The 21,440-nt window shown below is 36.2% G+C and overlaps 1 protein-coding gene across 1 annotated transcript in view; it reads left to right on the top strand.

Moving 5' to 3' along the window:
• Positions 1-21,440, top strand: part of LOC121730467 (lachesin-like) — an 82,053-nt gene that overhangs the window by 48,812 nt on the left and 11,801 nt on the right. Inside the window, exon 2 of the mRNA XM_042119511.1 lies at positions 20,437-20,540. Coding sequence (XP_041975445.1) covers positions 20,437-20,540 — 104 coding nt within the window. The remainder of the gene's footprint in view (positions 1-20,436; positions 20,541-21,440) is intronic.

Here is a 21,440-nt window from a genome sequence, read left to right as displayed (position 1 = left end):
CAACAAAAAAAATAATCAAATGCATTAATAAATTAATATACATTGATAATAATTTATAGTAATAGGCAGGTGAAGCGAAATGAGTGAGGACAGGGCGACTCACTCGACTAAAAGCACGGGGCAACGGGCACGGCGGGCCCGGCGGGGCACCAGAGATACGGGGCACAAAGCAACACCGTTCAGCCGCTCCACTGCGTCCAGTTCCGCCTCTCAACCTTTCAATTGAAACCAATCGTACAGATTTCAAAATTTTTGCGTATTCGTAATCTATATGGTTGGTATATCTACACATTTATACATCTATACATTTAAATAAAATTAGAGTGTCTGTTTGTAATATTGAAATAACCATTTTTTACTAGATACATACATATACATATACATACATACATTACATACATATATTTAGACGCTACAAACACCAAAATAACAATTTTTAGATTTTTTGTCTGTCTGTATGTCTGTCTGTTTGTTCCGGCTAATCTCCGAAATGGCTGAACATCACATTAACATCACATCAACTTATCACATTTTTTTGATGCGGACGAAGTCGCGGGTAACAGCTAGTATTATATATTATGGTATTCGTAATACTGTTTTTGTATGGTTTTTAGTTAGTTATTTCACTCTTATCACGTTAACAAAAATGCAGAGTTTGGAAGACAAATCAAATCCAATTTGCTATCGAGAACGCAACTAAATTATAACTTTAAAGTATTAAAAAAACAGTTCAGTGTTTAAGCGCTTAGCGTTGCAGAGAAGACGCAGCCAGTAGTCCCATCGTCAGTCCCGGGAGAGAACCGCACTGTCGAGTCTTTTGTTAAATATTTTATGACCTCACAAGACTGCGACAAGTAATGGGCCTCTTCTAGAGCTCAAACCAAATTTTATTTTCCTCGCATGTAAATACACGTTATTTCCTCCTTAACATTGTATTAATAAAACATAACTTGGAGTCTAAGAAAAGTCGGTGCAAAGTGCCGTGGGGAGGTAGAGCGTGGTCCCTAAGAAACTTTATGAACGTAACGAGAATATTATTTTTCTTTTTGTAAAAAATTACTTTGAATTACTGTTTCAGACTATCAAGTGTACCTTAAACTTCATAATATCGTAGTAGGTTCATCTTTATCTTTGCAATAAAGTATATGAAATATTTCCTAGCATCGCATCATGATTTCAGCCATACAAAATTATTACATTTTGCAGGGCACTAATCATAAAATGATATCTTATAGAACTTGATCAGTTTTTAAGGAGTTTCAGCATATCTCTAACTTTCTTGATCACTAAAAATCGTGAACACGAATACAGTTTTTGATAAACCATAATATATCAGCCTTACTAATTTGTTTTGCTCTACCGAAGACCGTCAAAACAATATGATCTGAATATGTATGTGAGGCTTATTACTGCTACACATTCCCCACCGCAGAACTCAGCACATGTTATGATAAAGAGATCGTAATCATGTCATATTTTGTGTTCCGCCGTGGCTCGTGAACGACATAATTTACTGCAATAATGAGGTTTGATGAACAGCAATATTGTCGTTTCCATGTCAATAAAAGTTAAAATTGACGTTTAATTTACAATCTGAGTGCTTCGATAATATATGTTCGATAACCTCACCAGTGTACTTAGCTAAGTAAAGAACGTACTTATGACTTGACATAACGCGTCACTAAGTGGACTTGATGCTTCCAATGCCTTATGTAAAATCCTATAAATTTAAAATTTCACTCTGTTGTCGATATTATGGAATCTATCTTGGCTTAAAGACTAAACTAAGCTACCGTGTTAAACGAAATGTTGTGTGTCAAAATACAAAAATGTTTTTCCCATTAAAAAAATGTTTTCTATTTCGTCTGAAATTGCATGATTGAAGATCTTCCGTTTTGTTACTTAAGCGAAATATCCGTGCTTCCCCCTACTTACATATTTCGTCTATTGCACCCCTTTCTTTTATATCATTCCTTAGAAAGTCTTCGTCGAGTCTGTCAGATGTAAGGATTGATATTGTATGCTTACGTCGCGTTTTAAACTCGGACGGTTCATTTAATCAAGGGTCGCTCTTTGAGTATTTATTTGACTAAAATTCCCAGGGTCTTTTTCAATTAATTCTTTTCAATTTCATTTACAAATCCAAGTAGATTAAATTTTGCAATAAGATTTTTAAATAATTATAACTTCACTTACAAACCTCGTTTTAAATATAAGAGTACCAGAGTCAATACCAAAATGTAATTATAATGCAAAATTTTCATTATTTTTTATAAAAGTCGGAAATAAATAATAAGTAGATTGTTATGACATCTGTTATTAATAGTAGTTAGTTAGATAATAAAAGATGTTATAAGACAAGGAACACACATAAGGAATGAAATTGAAAGTAAATATTATACTTAATTATATTTACTTTCAACTATTGTTATCTGTTATCACTGTTTCTTTGTTTAACTATCGTTACTATATAAAGATTACAATCTGTCATTATAATTATAATAATGTGTAATCTGTAAATCTACGTGTATGACTAAAACTATGGCTAGCCGCATTCAAGTGGATATTAGTTATTACAATTTCTCTCTTTCCGTTACAAAATGCGACTTGCCGTTAGATTTGATTTGATAGAATCCGACAAGCAAAGTATAAAATGAGCGGTTTTACTTCCTGTCTTATTATCCCGGCCGTGACGGAAAAAGAGCGAGACATTCGTAGGAAGTTTTAATATCTATTCCGATTAGATTCAGTGTCAGGAAAGAACGCAGATAGCGGCGGGGTTGGAAGGAAATATTAGATGGATCTGGCTTCGAATACAAATATGGAAAGATAGGGAAATCCGATTTGTTGGCAGTCCCCGACGTGTCGTGCTACCAGATTCGACTTGTATAATATACAAGTGTACATTTTAATCCATGTTAATCTTGTTTGACTTTGTTTAAAAAAAGATTTTAAAGATACTACCCGAGTCTAATATCTAAATATTAAAAAGTTGAAAACCGTCTATGGGTTCTATATCCGGAGTGGAGTGATCCAGTGTCGAAGGAGGGTAGTTGTAATTAGCAGTGGCCGGTGCCAAGTGGCACGCGGCGCGCTCTTCATTATTTATGCGCTGCAGCCTGAATAAGGAACACTCTTGCCGCTGCGCCAAAATTAAAACGAAAACCTATATCGTGAAAATGATAAATTCTTTAAAAATATCTATTTTATTCAATTACTTTTTGTAAAATATTCATAGGTAGATAGATACATATAGTTTTGTATTAACTATTAAGCGAGTATGTTTTTTTAAGCCGTACATTTCAGTGTCCGGAATAAGTCGATAAATCATAGCAAAATATCAAATTACCTGCTATTTTGTAATTATAATCCTAATTTAAGAATCTGAATTATCTTCGTGTATGTTTAATAAAAAGCAAACAGATAAAGCGGGGGAGTACGGAGCGAACGGTACGGAGGGTCGCGGTCTCCATTTAGTACAAAGGGCTCGGCAGCGGACGGAAAGTTTTAATATCCCTCCGATTAGATTCAGCCGCAGCGGGGAGGGACGAACCGAAGGGAAATATTTTACTATTGAATCCGAATACGAAGGTAAGGAAATCGGCTTACCGCAGGTTTACTTCTTTACGCCAGCCGTATTGCCGGTGACATTAATCCTAATATTGTTTTGCTTACTCGTTAAAATCCGAATGACCAAACAAAATGTTACAAGAAATATAAATTTTATGAAATTTCTTTCATTTATTCCCTGCATTTTATACTTGGCTCGAGATATCTTCTTGAGGATTTCTTTAGTAATTCAAATATTCTTTGAGCTTTATTTTTATTGTGATAATGTCTTATTGAGTTTAATTGTTTCTTTCAGTAATCACTTTTAGTCTACGGCTTTTTAACTTGAAAATTTCACCTAAAACGAATTTTTTACTTAATACGCAGGTTCCTATAAAATTAAAGGAACGTTATTCCCAGCTGACATAATTTTTCGGCTGTCCAACCTTGTCTATGAAGTTTGAGGTAGTGGGGTGTGAGGCACTCGACGGTCCCCGGCCATGCGGGAATCTCGATATTCCCCGCTGAGCCGAACTGACAAGCCGCCGAACTGTTTTGCATTTATATAAACACCTCCCCGACGTCAACTTTCCTCAAATATATGGACTTTTAATTTAGTTTTTTTCTTGTAGTATCTGCGGTGTTTACCTATTTGCTGTCAGCTAACGTAATACTTCGAATAAATAATAATTACAGTAGAGATATAATAATTTCGTTATAATAGGCATATTTGTGAACGATTTGCAATAATTCCAACATTCCATAGTATACACAATAGTAAAGGGAAATGATGCACCAAAATTAATGGTGGCTTTGTATTAATTTCATTTGGCGTTCATGTCGGGGTGTGTCAGTATTTAGTAGCTACGTGGTGGTGACGCGGGGCGCCGGACCTTCATCAAGTGGCTGACTGGTATTAGCGCGCAATTGTTTCCGTTACATTCCGCAACTCACTAACATATTTCACTCACTGATTTCCCGGATTAGCCAACGGTTTGCGGACATTTAGACGCTAATTGCTACTCCAATACGGTCTAAAGATATATTGAAGTAAGTGGCCCATACAAAAAAAACACAATTTGCAGTCTTTTTTTTGCTCTATTGTGGTACGGAACCCTTCGTGCGCGAGTTCAATTCGCACTTAGCCGTTTTTTTTTTTATTATATAGCTATCTTTAAGTCATAATGAATAACTATACGATTGTTACCACGATTGACAAGCTGTCTATAGCATGCAAAAACAATGTCGAATATTCACCCTACACGTTCGTGGTGGCCCAACTACACTACACTACAACTACAACAATAATATTATGACAAAAACCATCAATTAAATCATTAAGTCTTTAACAATTTTTACGGAAGAAAATTTACAAGTTCAATAAGACTGGAACAACGAAACTTTACCAACAAGTCGAGTCAGTTAATTTCAATTCAAGCATCAATGAATAAAAACTGTTTGTTCAGGAGGTGTAATTACCGAGTCCCTCGTGTGCCAAAATTTCCCAATGTTTTCGCGTACAAGTACGTGCCGTAAAAATAATTCGACGCTCTTCTGGGATCGTTTGTAAAACGTCACGCGTAAAACATATTATAAAGCCAATAAAACGTGTTTACAAGGGTGAGTAGCGCTCGCCCGCCCGCGCCCGCCCAGCGCCGAACGCCGCCGAGCCGAGCCGAGCCACTCCGAGCTGCGCCAAACGATATCCGTAAACATTTTAGCACTGCAATAAATTTTACATTATCCCACTCGCGAGACATTCTGTTTTCTTCGCCAGGGATCAGTCGGTTAGCGGCGGTAATCTCGGCTGACTTCGCTCTTTGACGCTACGCAATTATGTGAAAACTTTTTATTTGCTGTTTACATTTACCGAAGGATTGAAAATTGGTTGAGTGTGTGTGCAGCGTTCCGCATCAACGATTAAGTTGGTGTTTTTAGGTTCGAGCAGAAGTTGCGTAAGCATAAGTAATGCACGTAAAAGCTAATAAGTATAATCATTTCATCACAATGGAGCAGGATATTCGTCGGTGCCCTTTCGGTGATATATTAATCAGACCGAGTCTACACTGCAGTGCCCTTTTGCAAGGCTGATCTACTTTTCTACGGATGCGAGATTAAAGGGGAGACTAACAAAATGAGAAATGGAACGATTTCAGGACGCATTGTTGGACGACCGGCCGCGCCGGATTTATGACAAAGAACAGTCGGCTGATTCAATCAGAGCAGTTCTTTAGTTTGTTATATTCATATTATAGTCGCTATCCGGGATCCATGAGCCTTATTGTTAAAAGCTTGTTGTCTTTTTGTATGACTTTTTTCATCTTGCGGGATTTCAATGGGAAAGAGCATAGTTGTAAAATGAAAGCGCAAATGTTACGGAATGAAATATCAGCGAGGCACAGACGGCAAAGACAGCTTTGTTGAACACTACTTAGCTTATTAGTCTTACTTATATTATTTTACTGAGGTTTCAAAATTATTGAGAATGAGGAAAATAACTGCATAACTTGCTATATCTTATACCTAATATCTATACCTACTCCTTTTTTATCTAATCGCTAAACTAAACCCAAACAATTTTATTAGGTCTCTAACATCTGCCCGAATAAATCTGAACATACTATGGGTGTTTCACAAAAGATTACTTCGGGATAATTTAGTCGCGTGAAAATTTCCGGTCGGCATAAACATTCTAACGATGCGTCGATTCGAGAAGGGCAAACTTTTAGCAAATAGGTATTCAGTACAGGGGTGCAATTTACAATTTAAATATTCTTAATGTCTCCAAGAGCTCGGCGCGGGCGCGGTCGGGTGGCGGGGAGGGGCAGGGGGGGGCACGGCTTCCACTACATCAATCACTCGCGGACGCTGCGCCTGAACATTTCTAATTATTCGCTTCGCTTTCGGCTAAATTCTCTATATTGTCATCTCTGTTAAATTTATAATATTTTTGTCACCCCCAGTAGAAGACGGGAGGGGAATAGCTTATTAAGAATGAAAGATTTAGGAGTGTAATAGTTTTGATTTTATGGGTTGCTTTATTAACGAAGTAATCTTTCCCTATCTACGAGTGTTTAAACCTTTTTTCCATGTAAGCAAATTACCAATTGCCTATCACACAAATACCCAGATTATTTGCTAATACCCAAATTATGACTATATGAAAATTAGGTGATCCCAATTACTTAACATTAGGAATAAAAAGGTCATATTATCATATTTAATATTGAATATTTTGTCAGCGCTATATTTGCTCAAACGTCTCTATAGAAGGAGAGGCTTGTCTCAAGAGCTACTTCACTTGAGAGCACCTTTGTAAGGTGACAAGCCCTGTCTAATACCTGTACTTTAATAGCGTTCACACAAATTTTAATAGCCTTCATGAAATATACAATATAAATACGTCTTTCATTTAACCCGGAATTTTTGTAGTATAACATACCGAAGTTATATTAAAACCTATTTATTTTTTACACTGGCTGAAGATTTTGAACTTCGATATGAGTCGAAACTGACGATCCTTTTCTAAGGCTCCTATTTAAAAATATACAATTAAATACTATGTTGTCGGGCGTTCGTGAGAAGAAAGGAAGATGCTATTTTTATCTCTTCTTCTATAGATCTTTTGTTAACTGACTTTCAAAAAGTTAATTTTGTAAGAGATACTATTAAAAAAATATATTATATGGTATCTAAAAAGTTAATGTTCGAAAACACACCTATAAAGCCAATCCACCCATAAACAAAGAACCAGCGTATGTTTCCTACAAATTATGTACCTCGTAATGTTATTACAGTAAATCATTACGCAGTATTCTCGTCGTCTCGTCTGGGCGCGGCGCGGTAAAATATTCTCGTTCACGTTCGATATGAGGCGGCGTTATGAATACCTTCGATGGCGAGTATTATCTGCATGTTCGGTAATATATTCAAATATGTATCAACCCCCATCCGCACTGTGTTGTCGTTGTTATTTTGTACACGTGACGCTGGGCCTATATTTCTCCGGCCGTGCGATGCTCAAATTCCAACAGATTTGAAAACCCATTGAGTCCACGTCGCTGACGCTATGACATTATTTAAAAAAAAAATTGTTGATGTACGAATATTATATTATTCCAGTTTTAAGTTTTGCCAAGATTTACTACAAAATTGTGCAAACTTCCATGTGTGGCCTTACAGATACCATAGACTAAGGAAAATATACGTATATTTTCTCTATGCAGATACTATAAGGGTAGGCCATAATATCTTCGTTAAGCTTAGGCCAAACCTACGCGAACAGGCGTCTGCGAAGCGGAGCGTCAAGTTGTCAAATGTGTTTTTTTGTATACAAAACACACATTTGACAACTTGACGCTCCGCTCCGCTTCGCAGACGCCTGTTCGCGTAGGTTTGGCCTAAGCATTATTCTATTAATTTCATCAAGATCTTGGTATTTCTAGTATCTGCATTGTAGGCAATAAAATGACTTCCTAGAAGATATTTCAACATGAAAATCAAATTTTCTAAAAAAATAATATGTACATAGTGAAACCAATACTCTTCGGTGACCGACTGGTTATTTTAAAAAACTCCACCACTCGTTTTGCTTCCCACATACATACTAACAATATAGAGACTCCTCCCCTCTTACATACCCCCCCCCCCCGCTCTTACATACACCCCCCCCCCCGCTCTTACATATTATATAACCGTCATTATAGACAGTTATTAAAAGCAGTTGTAGAGTTCGAGAAAAATGGCTCGATCAAAAGACACTCCTGTCCGAGCGATCTCCGTCGAAGCGATATTGATTACTCGTCTGTGAGGAATACAAATGTATCAGGAAACTGTGTTCAAGCACCTCCGAGCTATTCTTCGCGCTGACATCCACCATTAAGTTTCATCTACGACCCTTAATATGGAATAGCAAATTCTTATTGCGTTCTGTATAAATTGTTCGTTTCAATTTGAATTACTTCTATTATTGGATTTATTTATGTGTTTAAATATCTTTTAGTTGTAATTTAAATGTAGGTTTACTTTAAAAAGTAGAGAAGCCAAATGACGAATGTAACTTTAACTTTAACAAAACAAATAAATTTTATATAAAATACTTATATTGATTAAACCTATTTTAATGTTAGTAATATAGAGTTTATAAATAGGTTTAAAAAAAACCTTTCTAAATTAATAGTTTATATTCAAGTACTATTTAACATGTTTTTAACCGTTACATTGTTAAGCTTATAATGAATTTATGAATATTTAACATAACATACTGTGGACCGCTCACGGACGTTAAGTGCGTGGCCCGTCGCGTCAACGTCAGCGTTTATTAAAGAAGTACTTAGTTTACTGCTGGGTGTGGTGATTAAACATTATGTACAGCGATCAGTTATTTAAGCATATTTTTGCGGTTCGTAATTTGAACATAATTTTCAAGTATGTAGGTGCATGTCACGTGGCTTTGACCATTACGTCTTATACCTGTTATAATATAAATATGGTCAAAGCAGCACATAGCACAGAATTTCATAAATCATAGTGTACATCAACATACACGTTTCCTGCCTCAATTTACAAGTTTGACCATAGCATAGCTTAAGAATTTTATGGTAGCGCCAGTCGCGCCAGTTACTCCCCGAGGAATCGTTCAAAGTCTTCCCTAAATTTGAATATTATCGCGGAACGTGAATGCAGAAATAAAAGAGCAAACTTAATTTCTATACGCTAGATACGTTGAAATATCGCACGACCATTCAAAGCTCACGGTAGCTAACTAGCAGGCACGGAGCAAAGAAAAATGAAATAAGTCAAAAGGAGAAACCGTCGCGGGCGAGTTGGGGAGGCGAACTGCGGGGGTCTTCATGGAAAAGCCAGTTTCTTTTAGTGGAAACAGATAACGATCCGCCCCGACGACAGAATACGTAACTGCATTCACTAAGATCTACATACTAGCGGCCAGCTATCCGATCAAAGGAATCCTTAAAGCAAATTCCCTGAGTCAGTGTCATATCTTTTTATCATCGGATTATATTAAATTAGTGGAACATTCCTATTCATTCCGTAGAAAATTGTAAGCGTAAAGTGGAAAGTCCGTTTACCACTTTACTCTGTTATAGAATTTAGTTAAGTAGTAATTTATGTTCTTTAACAATCTAGATTAATATGTTTAAAACCAGTAATAAAAATACTATAGTTAAGATACAATCTAAATATATACAACTCAAAGGTGACTGACTGACTGACATTAAGACCTATCGACGCACAGCCCAAACCACTGGAGGGATCGGGCTAAAATTTGGCATGCAGGTAGATGTTATGACGTAGGCATTCGCTAAGAAAGGATTTTGATCAATTCCACCCGTAAGAGGATAAAATAGACTCTATTTTATCCTCTTAGAGGTGGGATAGAGGATGAAAGATTTTATATAATAATACTTCTTTACGAGAGCGAAGCCGCGGGCAAAAGCTAGTCATTTTATAAGAATCGATTGAGATGTTACAAAAAACGCAAATTTAAACTTTAATTTACAATCGATACATTTACTGGTGTTATTGCAATAAAAACAAAACTATCAGCTCCTTACTGAGTAATTCAGTCAAAACATTTATTTTAATACTCACACAGGAATCTTTAATTATAATAGTTAATTACTCACAATCTCAGACTTGGCACATCTACGCAAGTTACATCTTTGTTTGCACATTTTGTATTCTTGTTGGAGTGTCATGGCGTTATTTAAGCTTTAATTTACATTTTCGCTCAGATTTAGTTACTTAGCGTTAGCCTTTAAAGTGGTGTAGCAGTCTGTGGTTGCTCTGGTAAAATGGATTAAATTGTGCAGTTTATTTTGTATCTTGCGAACGAAGGACGAAGTAAGAGTTGGGTTCAAATTTTGTAAACGGTTCAATTAAAATAACTTTTTTTCTTATATGAACTCCTATTCGCTTTAAAGAAGAATTTTGTGTGTTATTTTTGCGATATATGACACCATGTAACAGTACGATATGCTATATGCATTTTTGAACGTCCTACATCCAAATTTGATCGCCCAAACTCTACAAAACAACAAAATTTTACAGACATAAAGTATATAAATTATATCCAGACATATTATATATTTGGGTACAATAAATAATTTGTCTAGGAATATTTGTTTCAATTTTTCAATTCCATCAGAAACCTTTCCAGTAACATTACTGGAATCATGTTAACCACTGATATATGAGGATTCGTATTTCGCAGCTGAACACGGGAGCGTTCCTAGAATCCTATATTTTACGTGGAATGAACCGCTGCCTTCTCATCCAGGTATTACGCTGCCCATGACTCAGACAATTTTAAATCCTCTACGATATGTATGGCTTTAGAAGACATTACCATTTATAAAACAATCTTAACGGTGTTAATGTATTAAATTTAATATTTCACGAAATATAATATCATCCAGCCAATTGTTACAGTTTTTGGTGATGATAATGCGAAACAAAATACAGGCTCTACTTCACATTAGGGTATTACAGATTGCAAAGTTCCTAGATATGTAGACGAATATACCCCATTTCAAGTCCGTAATTGTTTGTGTTGGTCCATCAATGATAAATGCGAGTACATTTTATTTCTTGCAAGTTGATGAATACAAAAAGCATCTCAGGCTTAGAAATACTCGAACGAGTCTCCCCTCATTGGCACATGTGGTGAACGAAGTTGTTGTGATGCTGACGGTGCTTGTGTCAACAGACTTACCCTCCAGTAATTACGCGGTAGTGGCAGCGCCGCAGTCAATATTTGTATCTGACGGTGCAGGGGGTGCAGGTAGGCGGCTGATTGAGTGTTCATACTCGAGGCTCGAGCCATTTATAACTCAATTATTTCATTCTCGCACAATTAATATTAAATAATTTTAATTGTGCTTTAATTTTAATTTTTTATTAAAGGTTATTCGGTGATATAATGTTATATGTGACTATTAAGTTTGCAACTACATGAATAACAATATTCATTACACATGTTTGATTTTTGTAGCTTTGCAATTTTGCATCTACTGGATTCAAGATTACTAGAAAGAAATAGCTGACATGAACTAAAAAATCAGCCAAGTGCGAGTCGGACTCGCGAACGAAGGGTTCCGTACCGTTATAGAGCAAAAGTAAGCCACAAATTGTGTTTTTTGTATGGGAGCCCCCCTCATTTTTTTAATTTTAATATTATTATTTATTATCAATTATTATTAAAGTACACATATAATAAAGGATTTTATAAAAATGTCAAGTGACTAATTGTTACCATTACTGAAATCAAACATAAAAGGCCAGAAAAATCACGTTTCGTGTATGGAAGCCTCCCTTCATTATTAATTTTATTTTGTTTTTAGTATTTGTTGTTATAGCGGCAACAGAAATACACAATCTGTGAAAATTTCAGAAGTCTGGCTATAGCGGTTTTTGAAATACAGCCTGCTGACAGACAGAGGGACAGACGGACAGACAGACAACGAAGTCACTAAGACTTAATAATAATAACGAGTAATAGGGTCCCGTTTTTACCCTTTGGGTACGGAACCCTAAAAAATAGATCTCCACAATCGCTTACTTGACCAATAAAATTAGAGAATAGGTAATAATCGCTTTAAGTTTCACCGCGGCCGGGGCCGGGGCACATTGCGGCTAATGGGCGGCATTACAATTCCGGCCCGGTGTAGCGCAGCCCGTGACCCGCGTTACCCTACCCGTTACCCGTAAAGCCTGTCACACACTATATAGATACGGTAAGATATCTGAGATCTTTCATTAGTTCTCTATATGTTTTAACTGATTTCCAAAAAGGAGGAGATTTCTGTAGATGACCGTATATATTATATAATATGTTCTTTTTTTGTATGAATATAAAGCGCAAATAATTTATATTTTATCGTAACGTATCCATGAGCATGCCTAGAAAAATGGTGCGATTATTATCTGCGACTACAAATATATCATCTGATGATGCTATTTTTACTAAGTTTTCTGTGAGACAGAAGGTGACAGAAAAACAATGTAAGTTTTTAAAAAGTAATGTTCCGAGCAAAAGTTAATCATTTCGTATATTACTGTAAATGGTTAGTGTGTTTAGAAGCCGGCCACATGAAGCGGCGGTAGACTACGTGTCGTCGCGACACTACCGGTTTCTATGTTTTTCTATGAAATATCCTCCGCAGCTAGCGACATTTCATAGAAATAATAAAAACCAGTAATGTCACGACGACACGTCGTCTGCCGCTGCTTCATGTCGCCCGCTGCCAACCGGCACCTTTAGATATAAAACTTTATAGTTTTTATACGAAAATAAAATATTACCGTATATCTGCGTAGTGTGTAATATGCTTTACGGTTTACCTTACCCGTTACCGCGTTACCAGCCTTCTGAATATGCAAAAGCTTTTCGAATATCAGACCACCTTATTGTGTTTAAATGTGCGTTTAAACCCGCTACCTGATCTTATTGAAGTACTTGCACATCCTCCCGTGTCCGTCGTAAAACTTGTTGGATTGTGTTTAATTTTTAATAAAATTTAATATATAGATTCCAAATATAATATTATTAAAATGTAATTTTAATTTTCAACTATTAAAACATTTATTGAAGTGGGTAAGTGACATTTTACAACATAAGAGCAATTACTAATTTTTTCCCTTATAATTCAAACAAACCTCGACACTTACCTACCTCGTATCATTAAGCTATACATAGAATTCACATAGCTTTATTTCAAATAAATTTCCCTGTCCTAAAGTATCTATATATCGATACATATTATAAAACAAAGTCGCTTTTTTCCCTCGTGTCCCTTTAATCTTTAAAACTACGCTACGGATTTTGATGATTATTTCAGTATTAGATAGCCCATTTATCGAGGAAAATTATCACGCTAAGACCAATAGGAGCGAAGAAATAGAGGAAAATGTGGACAAAACGGGAAAAACTATTTGAAAGGGCTAACTTGAACGCGCTAATCTCAGGCAATACTGGTCCGATTTGAAAAAATATTTCAGTGTTAGATAGCTCATTTACTGAGGAAGGCTATAAGCTATATTTTATCACGCTAAGACTAATAGGAGAATGTGGAAAAAACGGGGGAAATTATTTGAAAGGGCTTATCTCGCGAACTATAACTGGAGCAATTTTTATGTTATTTGGCACAGATAAGAAGTAGACCACCACGTGAAGGATCATAGGCTATCGATTTTAATCATTTTTTCAGTGGCTATATATATATTATACGCGTGCGACGCCGGGGCGGGTCGCGTATTATTATAGTCAAATTTGTAGTCACCCATTTCATCCACTCATGTCTTAAATTTTTAGTTGGTGAATTTACTGTGTTGACATTTTTAATTTTATTCTGCTTATTTTTACATACAGTTTAATATGCTCGAAAACCCGTATATAATCCGTGTTGTGAGTTGTGACTTGTGGAGCCCGTTTCTTGCTCGTATAAACTTTCGTAGCACATACGTAGCACATTCGTAGCCAAACGTAGCTCATACGTAGCTCGGCGTAGCACATACGTAGCTCGGCGTAGCACATAATCAGGCTCGTAGCTTTTTCGTAGCTCGTTCGTAGCACGTCCGCAGTTTCATACATTTTCATGTCGACGGTATTGCCTTAATGCACACTCCATCAATTACCATTCCTCTATTTATTTAAGCTTTCAATGTTGCTCTGCTTCGCAATAGCAAATATATGTTTAGAAAACATTATAAAATCACAAACATGTCTGCCGTTCGAGTAAGTTAATTTGACGCACCGATAAATTTATTTTTTCCTCTAAAGAATATCTGAATAATTTATTATTTCAACTGAAGTAATTCTGTATGAAGTACAAGTTTTATATCTTACATTTTAGGTATCTAAAACTTTTCAAATTGGTATCACACATTTTAATGCCTCAAGAAATAGACTTATGTTATAAAAGAAAAGAAGGGGAAGGGGTACGTAAATAAAGGGTATGTTCACGAGAAAAAAACATGAAATGACATTTCCATAACAAATCCTATTCCCAAATATACGCACCGTCGAAAAATATTTCGATAAACCGATAAAGAGCACACGCTGATATGTCACCGCTAAAATTGCGAGACTCGGCGTCCCCGCGTACGTTATTGTGCCCAAAATGACATGTGAAAGGCGTCAAGAGCGTCGCGCTGCCGCCTTCACAAAAGGCTTACAGATGCGCGCACCAGAAGATTTTAATGAGGCAACGAGTCTGTGTGATTTTATCGCGTGCCTTAATGAGAAATAACCAAGCGCATCCTCTTTGACTGCACTCGCACGCAGCTCCGTCCCCCGCCCGACCCCGCCCGGCCCCCGCGCCGCCCCCCGCCGTCGCCCGCGCACACATCGCCGCTACACATTAACCCCTTATATTTTTACGTTTCATAAACTCCGCTCGCGACACCGCGCCGGCAACAGTGAAAAGTAATTGTACGCGGAATTTTATAGACGAGAGTCGTTAGCGAATTCCCGTCGTCGAACGCGTCGCTCGCTATGATTTCGCGAATCACATTTCGGATCATATTAGGGTGCGCCCCGGACCGGATGACGCAAACAATAAAGTAAATTACGGCGACGGATACTGGCCAATTCTCATCAATGCAAATCACGTTGTCTAGTCGTCAACCCAATTACCAAGAAGTGAATTTAAATAAAGATAAGTATCGCCCTCTCGGAGACAATGCTAATGGAGGCGGAGGCGCGATAATAGGCTCCGGGCCGCGGTAGGTGCCTTAATTAGAGCCCCCGCCAGCCGCGCGCCGTGAGCCGCCAAACACTTGTTCAATTAGCGATCAGCCTTAAGAAACGTTATTATGCAAACGCTCACTCGTTAAGATTCAACTGCTAGTCCGGGTGATCTTGCACTCTGTAAGTCGTAGAGTGGCTATATTTTGATTGGCAATGAACGACGATTATCGAATACTTGAAGATCATTAATAATAGCCCAAAATAAATTAATTTATGTGAGACATAACATGAAGATATGTGTTAGTCATTTTTTTTAATATAAAGCAAGCAATACTCTCAAAACTTGAACTCGACACCCTACCGTGTGTAACTAGACTTTAAAAAAGATCACAGATATGACTTGCAAATAAACCAGGTATAGTCCAATTAGTATTGTAAAAAAAAAGATACATACAGCCGAACGTATTACCTCCTCCTTTTTGGAATTAGTTACAAGAAAATACATTTTCTTGTTGCATCTGTACCAAAAATATCACTTCTAACACATTGTAGTAATTGTATTACCTATCTGTACGTTTTCTCGGGTAAGGAAGGGCGTTTTTGTAAGTATCAGTGACAGCTAGCTGGTTCTTCGACATCTTCCGGTGCAGACTGAATATGACATGACCCACCCTTAGATATAGCTATACTACCAATGAAATATGATAACTGCCCAATTGTTACCGTTATTTGAAGCAGTTAATATATGTATTTCGGTCAAGGCGTTACTACTGATTAGTTATGTTAAGTATAATCGGTTATTACTTTTTAACAATAATAATAATATTTATGGACGCTTTACACCACGTCGGTCTGGCCCCGTGGTAAGTACCTGAAGGACTTGTGTTACAGGTACCAGACAACGGTATATATTTAATGCTTTTTATACTATACATATATTTAAGATTTTTATTATATGATACACATATTTAATACACATCCATGACCCAGGAACTTTTGAAAAACTTTTTTTGTTCCGTCGGCGGGATTCGAACCCGCGACCCCCCCGGCTTGAGCTACCAACGCGCTCACCACTAAGCCACAGAAGTCGTCATTTTAGAATGATGAATAATATTTATACTTCTAATTTGTGAATATTTTTATATATTTTATTTTTTCATTGTATCCAAACAAGTAACCACGAAATAAGAACAAACATGTGTCATTACATTTATTCTTTTAACAATGTTTTTATTACTTTTATTTATATTATGTTCATAAAAAAAAGTTGAAAATTCAAATTATCTTACTCATCTTTTTGGGATTAACACATTCACACGCTTTATTTTTAAACCACCTTCACCACCACTAGATGTTTTCAAATGCCGTGAAAGCCTAACGAAGCACCATTACGGAAATACTTTTTCAATCCGTCCACTGCAAGATAATATGTTACTTTATTTCTATTTTCTGTATTCACTCAGGGTTTATGTATCTCGAATAGTCACGTCCCGGCCGCGCGAAGGGTGAGGCATACAAATAAGTGAAAGTCCGAGACCGTCCGAACACCCGCCATGTTCTTTATCTGCGGATCTCTTAAAAGAATTTGATCGCATATGAGAATATTACGGGTGGCAGCTGCGGCGGGACTCGACTATTTGAATATAGAGGCCACTGGGACAAGGAAAATAATTGTATACTTTATTTAGCCAGCGTGTCGGGAATCTTATTTAATAAATGTGGTTTAGGGGATTTACTAAATTATGTAATCGCATGATATTAGTAAAAAAGTAGATAATATACTTTATGTAAGAAATATAACATTTAGAAAAGAAGTAGTCAATCAAATTGTTGGTAATTTTTTAGGCTACATCAGGAAGTTAGCAGATGATAAATACATAATAATCATTCTTTTTTGTCCAGCGAGTATATTACCGTATCTATTTTTTGTGGAAATAACAACAATATAGTTGTAACCCAATCACGATTGCCTATTACTTGTTAAATTGTTTATTTGTGTAACAATTTTATCACAATTGAGTAAAATAGATTATTTTGTCAATAAAGGAAATAGTTACGGTTAGTTTACCCGGGTACATACAATACAATGAGTTGCGTTGATAGATATATGAGCAAAATAATAGACATACTTTATTAAATATTGGATTTTATCTTTCGCTTTTTGCAATGGTGTGAAACAAAATGTGCTAAAACGCTATTTTAAAATTTGTTGCTCCTATAAAGTAACTCAGACTACACGTGCTCAAAAAAGTACTTAAAATATATGGCAATGATTTTAACAAAATAAAATTTATAATGAGCATCGGAAATTTGAGCTTTATTTCCTTAGTCCTATCTGCTCCTATATTATTTTCGTATTCCGCAAAAATTCAACATGTACTCTTATCTCAAATAAACGGGAGATTGCAAACAGTGTGTTACACTGCATATTACTTGGGTACGTTTGCTTTTGGACTACTTCCAATATACTTTTTATCTAACGAAAACCGGAACGGACTACGCTGAGTAATAAACCCACAAATACTAATTGATTACTATAGTTGTTAGCGAGACTGAAATGAACCGCAGTTTACATTTTTAGCAGCTGTTGATTAAATGGGTTGTATTTGAACAAAAAGTTTTCAAAGTTCCTGAGTCATGGATGTGTATTAAATATATGTATAATATAATAAAAATCTTAAATATAAGTATAGTATAAAAGTATTAAATATATTTCCGTTGTCTGGTACCCGTAACACAAGTCCTTCAGGTACTTACCAAAGGGCCAGACTGACATAGTGTAAAGCGTCCATAGATATTATATTATTATAGATCATAAAAAAATATTTTCACGCTATATTTGCGTCACCATCGACCACGCACGAATGTTGTGATTATCTGCTCTGTCAATCGTTGCTCAACGCTAAATGAGACTGTCAATTTGTAGCGATGTTGCTTGTGTCACTAATAATAACAAAATAACGATAATATTTAAGAAAGAAGATAAAAGCACTAAATTAAAAATAGTTTTTTTTTAGATACGTGAACAAAAATAATTTGATGTCTGTTGTTATCATTTCTAGTAATTTTCCAAATTCCTAGTGACTAGATAGATAGATAGATAGAAAATGCTTTATTTGTACAAAAATTAGAAACTAAATTACAATTTAAAATAATATATGATCCTGTACAAACATTGACTAAAGAATAAATTAAACATTTTGATCTTATTATTTCAAACGCAATTGATAAAACCCTTCGATCCTCAAAACTAAATTTAAAACTAAAAAATTGTAAACAGAAAATTACAAAAGTCGACTTACATTACTTGCAATGCGAGAGCGTATGTAGGGACTAGGGAGTCTTGGCGACAAAGGAATTACCGTGTACGGTTGTCTGCGGTTTCTTAATTAACCCTAAACCCCCACCGCCCCGCCGGCCGCCGCACGGCAACACGATTATTGGTTCATTTTAATGTATTAACAAACCGACATTTCTGTCAAGCTTATTAAAAGCAACGTATCTATTTGTTTGTCTACGTTATGTTTTTTCTTCTAACCACATCGTTAATGAACATTTCATATGTTATGTTAGTCATTTGAACTCACAATGAAAATATACACGTGGATAAAAACCACATAAAAACCATTTTCCTCTCTAAAAGTCAAGTAACGTATTTTGTATATATTTTCTCAAATCAAATCAAACCATATTTATTTAAAAAAAAATCCTTTCAGTTTACTTCTAATGGAATTATAACTGCATTATTATAACTCATCAGACATAAACAGACTGTGTCTACTCGATACACAATCCAGAATTATTCAAATGAATTAACACCCACGTAAGAATTAACCGTGAACGTATACGGGGACGGGGTGCGTTGTGGTGATAATGTGTGCGATTCATATCCGTTGAGTTTAAGCAGCCGGCTAGAAAATGAAGCTTAGAGCTAATACGATCAGGTGAACGAATACCCGAGCTTTCATCTCCAGTCGCGCGTCGCCCCGCTAATGTCTCTCGGAAAGGATTTCAATAAATTAACACTCGACAGTAATTTTGTGCAAATGTACAACCAAGTACGGCTATTTAAAAATAATTAGAATCTCTTGAATTCTTTTGAATGAAATAATTAAAGATTGAATAGATATTACCATACTTTAACTAGAATAATATTATACCTTAACTATTAACTCCTTGTTCTTTCTTTAGTCTAATAGCCTAACTTGTTCAAGTTCAAATTGAATATTCTTAGTATTTTAATACATAGTTATACAGGGTGTAACAAAAATAAGTGATAATACTTAAGGGTGTGTACGTGTTCCTTGTAGAGAGTTCACTGTGAAAGTAACAGCGCTGAAAGACCAAAAATTTTTTTACTTTTGTATGGGGAAACTCGTGACGCTCAGGCCATACAAAAGTGAAAAAACATTTTCGTCTTTCAGCACTGCTACTTTCACAGTGAACTCTGTACAAGGAACACGTACACACCCTAAAGTATTATCAGTTATTTTTGTTACACACTGTATATGATCTTACAAAGTAAAATACATAATAACTGTAGCAAACAAAATGAAACCACACATAGATAAAATATATCCAGTGACGCCGTATAAGGTAGGGTACAAATTCACTGTAAAATAAATTCTGGGATGGCAGTTTGTGCGAGACTGTGATACGTAAACAAGCTCTGGCAGCGGTGAGTTTATTCTTCAAACACTGCGGGCTTGTGTGCGAACGCCGAGTCAGTTGGCTCGTCCTTAGTCGGCGACCGCTCGCTCCGTTCCGATCCACGCCGGACAAATAATAACTAATGTTTACTGCCACACGACTCGCAAACTTTCCCAGTAAACATCGCGTAGCGTCGTGAAACAAAAATGTTCCCAATTAAGGTGAGAATTCACGAAGACGATTCGGCGAGTCAAAGACGAACGCATTTAAAATGGGTAGAGTAGAGCAGTGGCAATCTATCTTGCAGGTTGATAAACGACGACATTATTCCTTATCGCCCACTCAATTTGTGTAAAAGCGTTCTGCTTTGATAATTTGAAAATTACAAATCGTATTCTCTGTCACAAAAATGTCTCCGACTGCAGAATTTCTGTTTGATAAGCCTCAAGGGGTAAAAATAATTCTTCTCGGAGTTTAATCCTAACGAGTGAGTTGCCCATTTAAATGATTAATTTTCTTTTTCGCAGTTCTGGAGGAGCCGGAATTCACCGATGTTATACAAAACGTAACTGTTCCGGCCGGGAGGAGCGTCCGGCTGGCCTGTTCCGTGAAAAACCTGGGCTCCTACAAGGTATGCCACACACATATCTCTATACTCTCTATATCGTAAATTGGCACGTACTTCTTCATTCAGTCACTCACCACTTTTAGTTCAATTCTTTATACAGAAAAGACTACTTGTCCATAGTTTGAGTACTGTTGTCTACGTAATTAATTTGGCACCTAGCACACATGAACACTCAGTTGAAAAAACAGACTTATTCATGTCGCTTCATTAATTTTTGTACGTGTAGTTTTAAAAACTATGCGACTGAACTAAGGCATAAAATATGGTGCACATATTTCATAGATACTTTGGCATTATAAACTTCCATAATATATAACATGTCTTATAAGTTTATAAATCGCAATAAAATTGGATCGCTTATCGAAAATATGTCACAAGAAGTCGCAAAGCGATCTGCACGCAGCATCCGAAGGAAACATAAAATAAAAAGCATTTTATCATTTGATTTAGAACGCGCTTCTGTAACAAAGTGTCCATATAAACGGAGGGGGTTATAATTTAGTGTCATGGCGTCGAGTTTGCACCTCGTACACGTACCACGGACGTGGCTCCAGAAATACTTTACATTCATAGCTCTTTGATAGCAGAGCAACAATTATAGAAGAATAGATAACTTAAAGTTTTATAGTAATACGAGTAGATAGGTAAAAACTTATAATATTTTTATAACGATATAATATCATAATGTGAACCTAAAGATAATGGATATTAATAATTAAATAAACAGCCTTGGCTCTATTGACTTTTACAATTTGTATTAAACTCAGAATAAGTTACCTGCAGCTCTAAAATATTGGAAATAAAGGTAGATAGTGAAGTGAAATAAAGGCTTAACAGAGGGGCCCATCAGTGTTGCTCTGTATTGACAACAAGAAGCGGATTTCCCCGAAAGCCTCGCCTGTG

This window comes from Aricia agestis, chromosome 9 (genome assembly GCF_905147365.1).
Source record: "Aricia agestis chromosome 9, ilAriAges1.1, whole genome shotgun sequence".
Taxonomy (NCBI): Eukaryota; Metazoa; Arthropoda; class Insecta; order Lepidoptera; family Lycaenidae; genus Aricia; species Aricia agestis.
The sequence above is the reverse complement of the archived record's forward strand: the minus strand, read 5'-3'. Positions and strand labels throughout refer to the sequence as shown.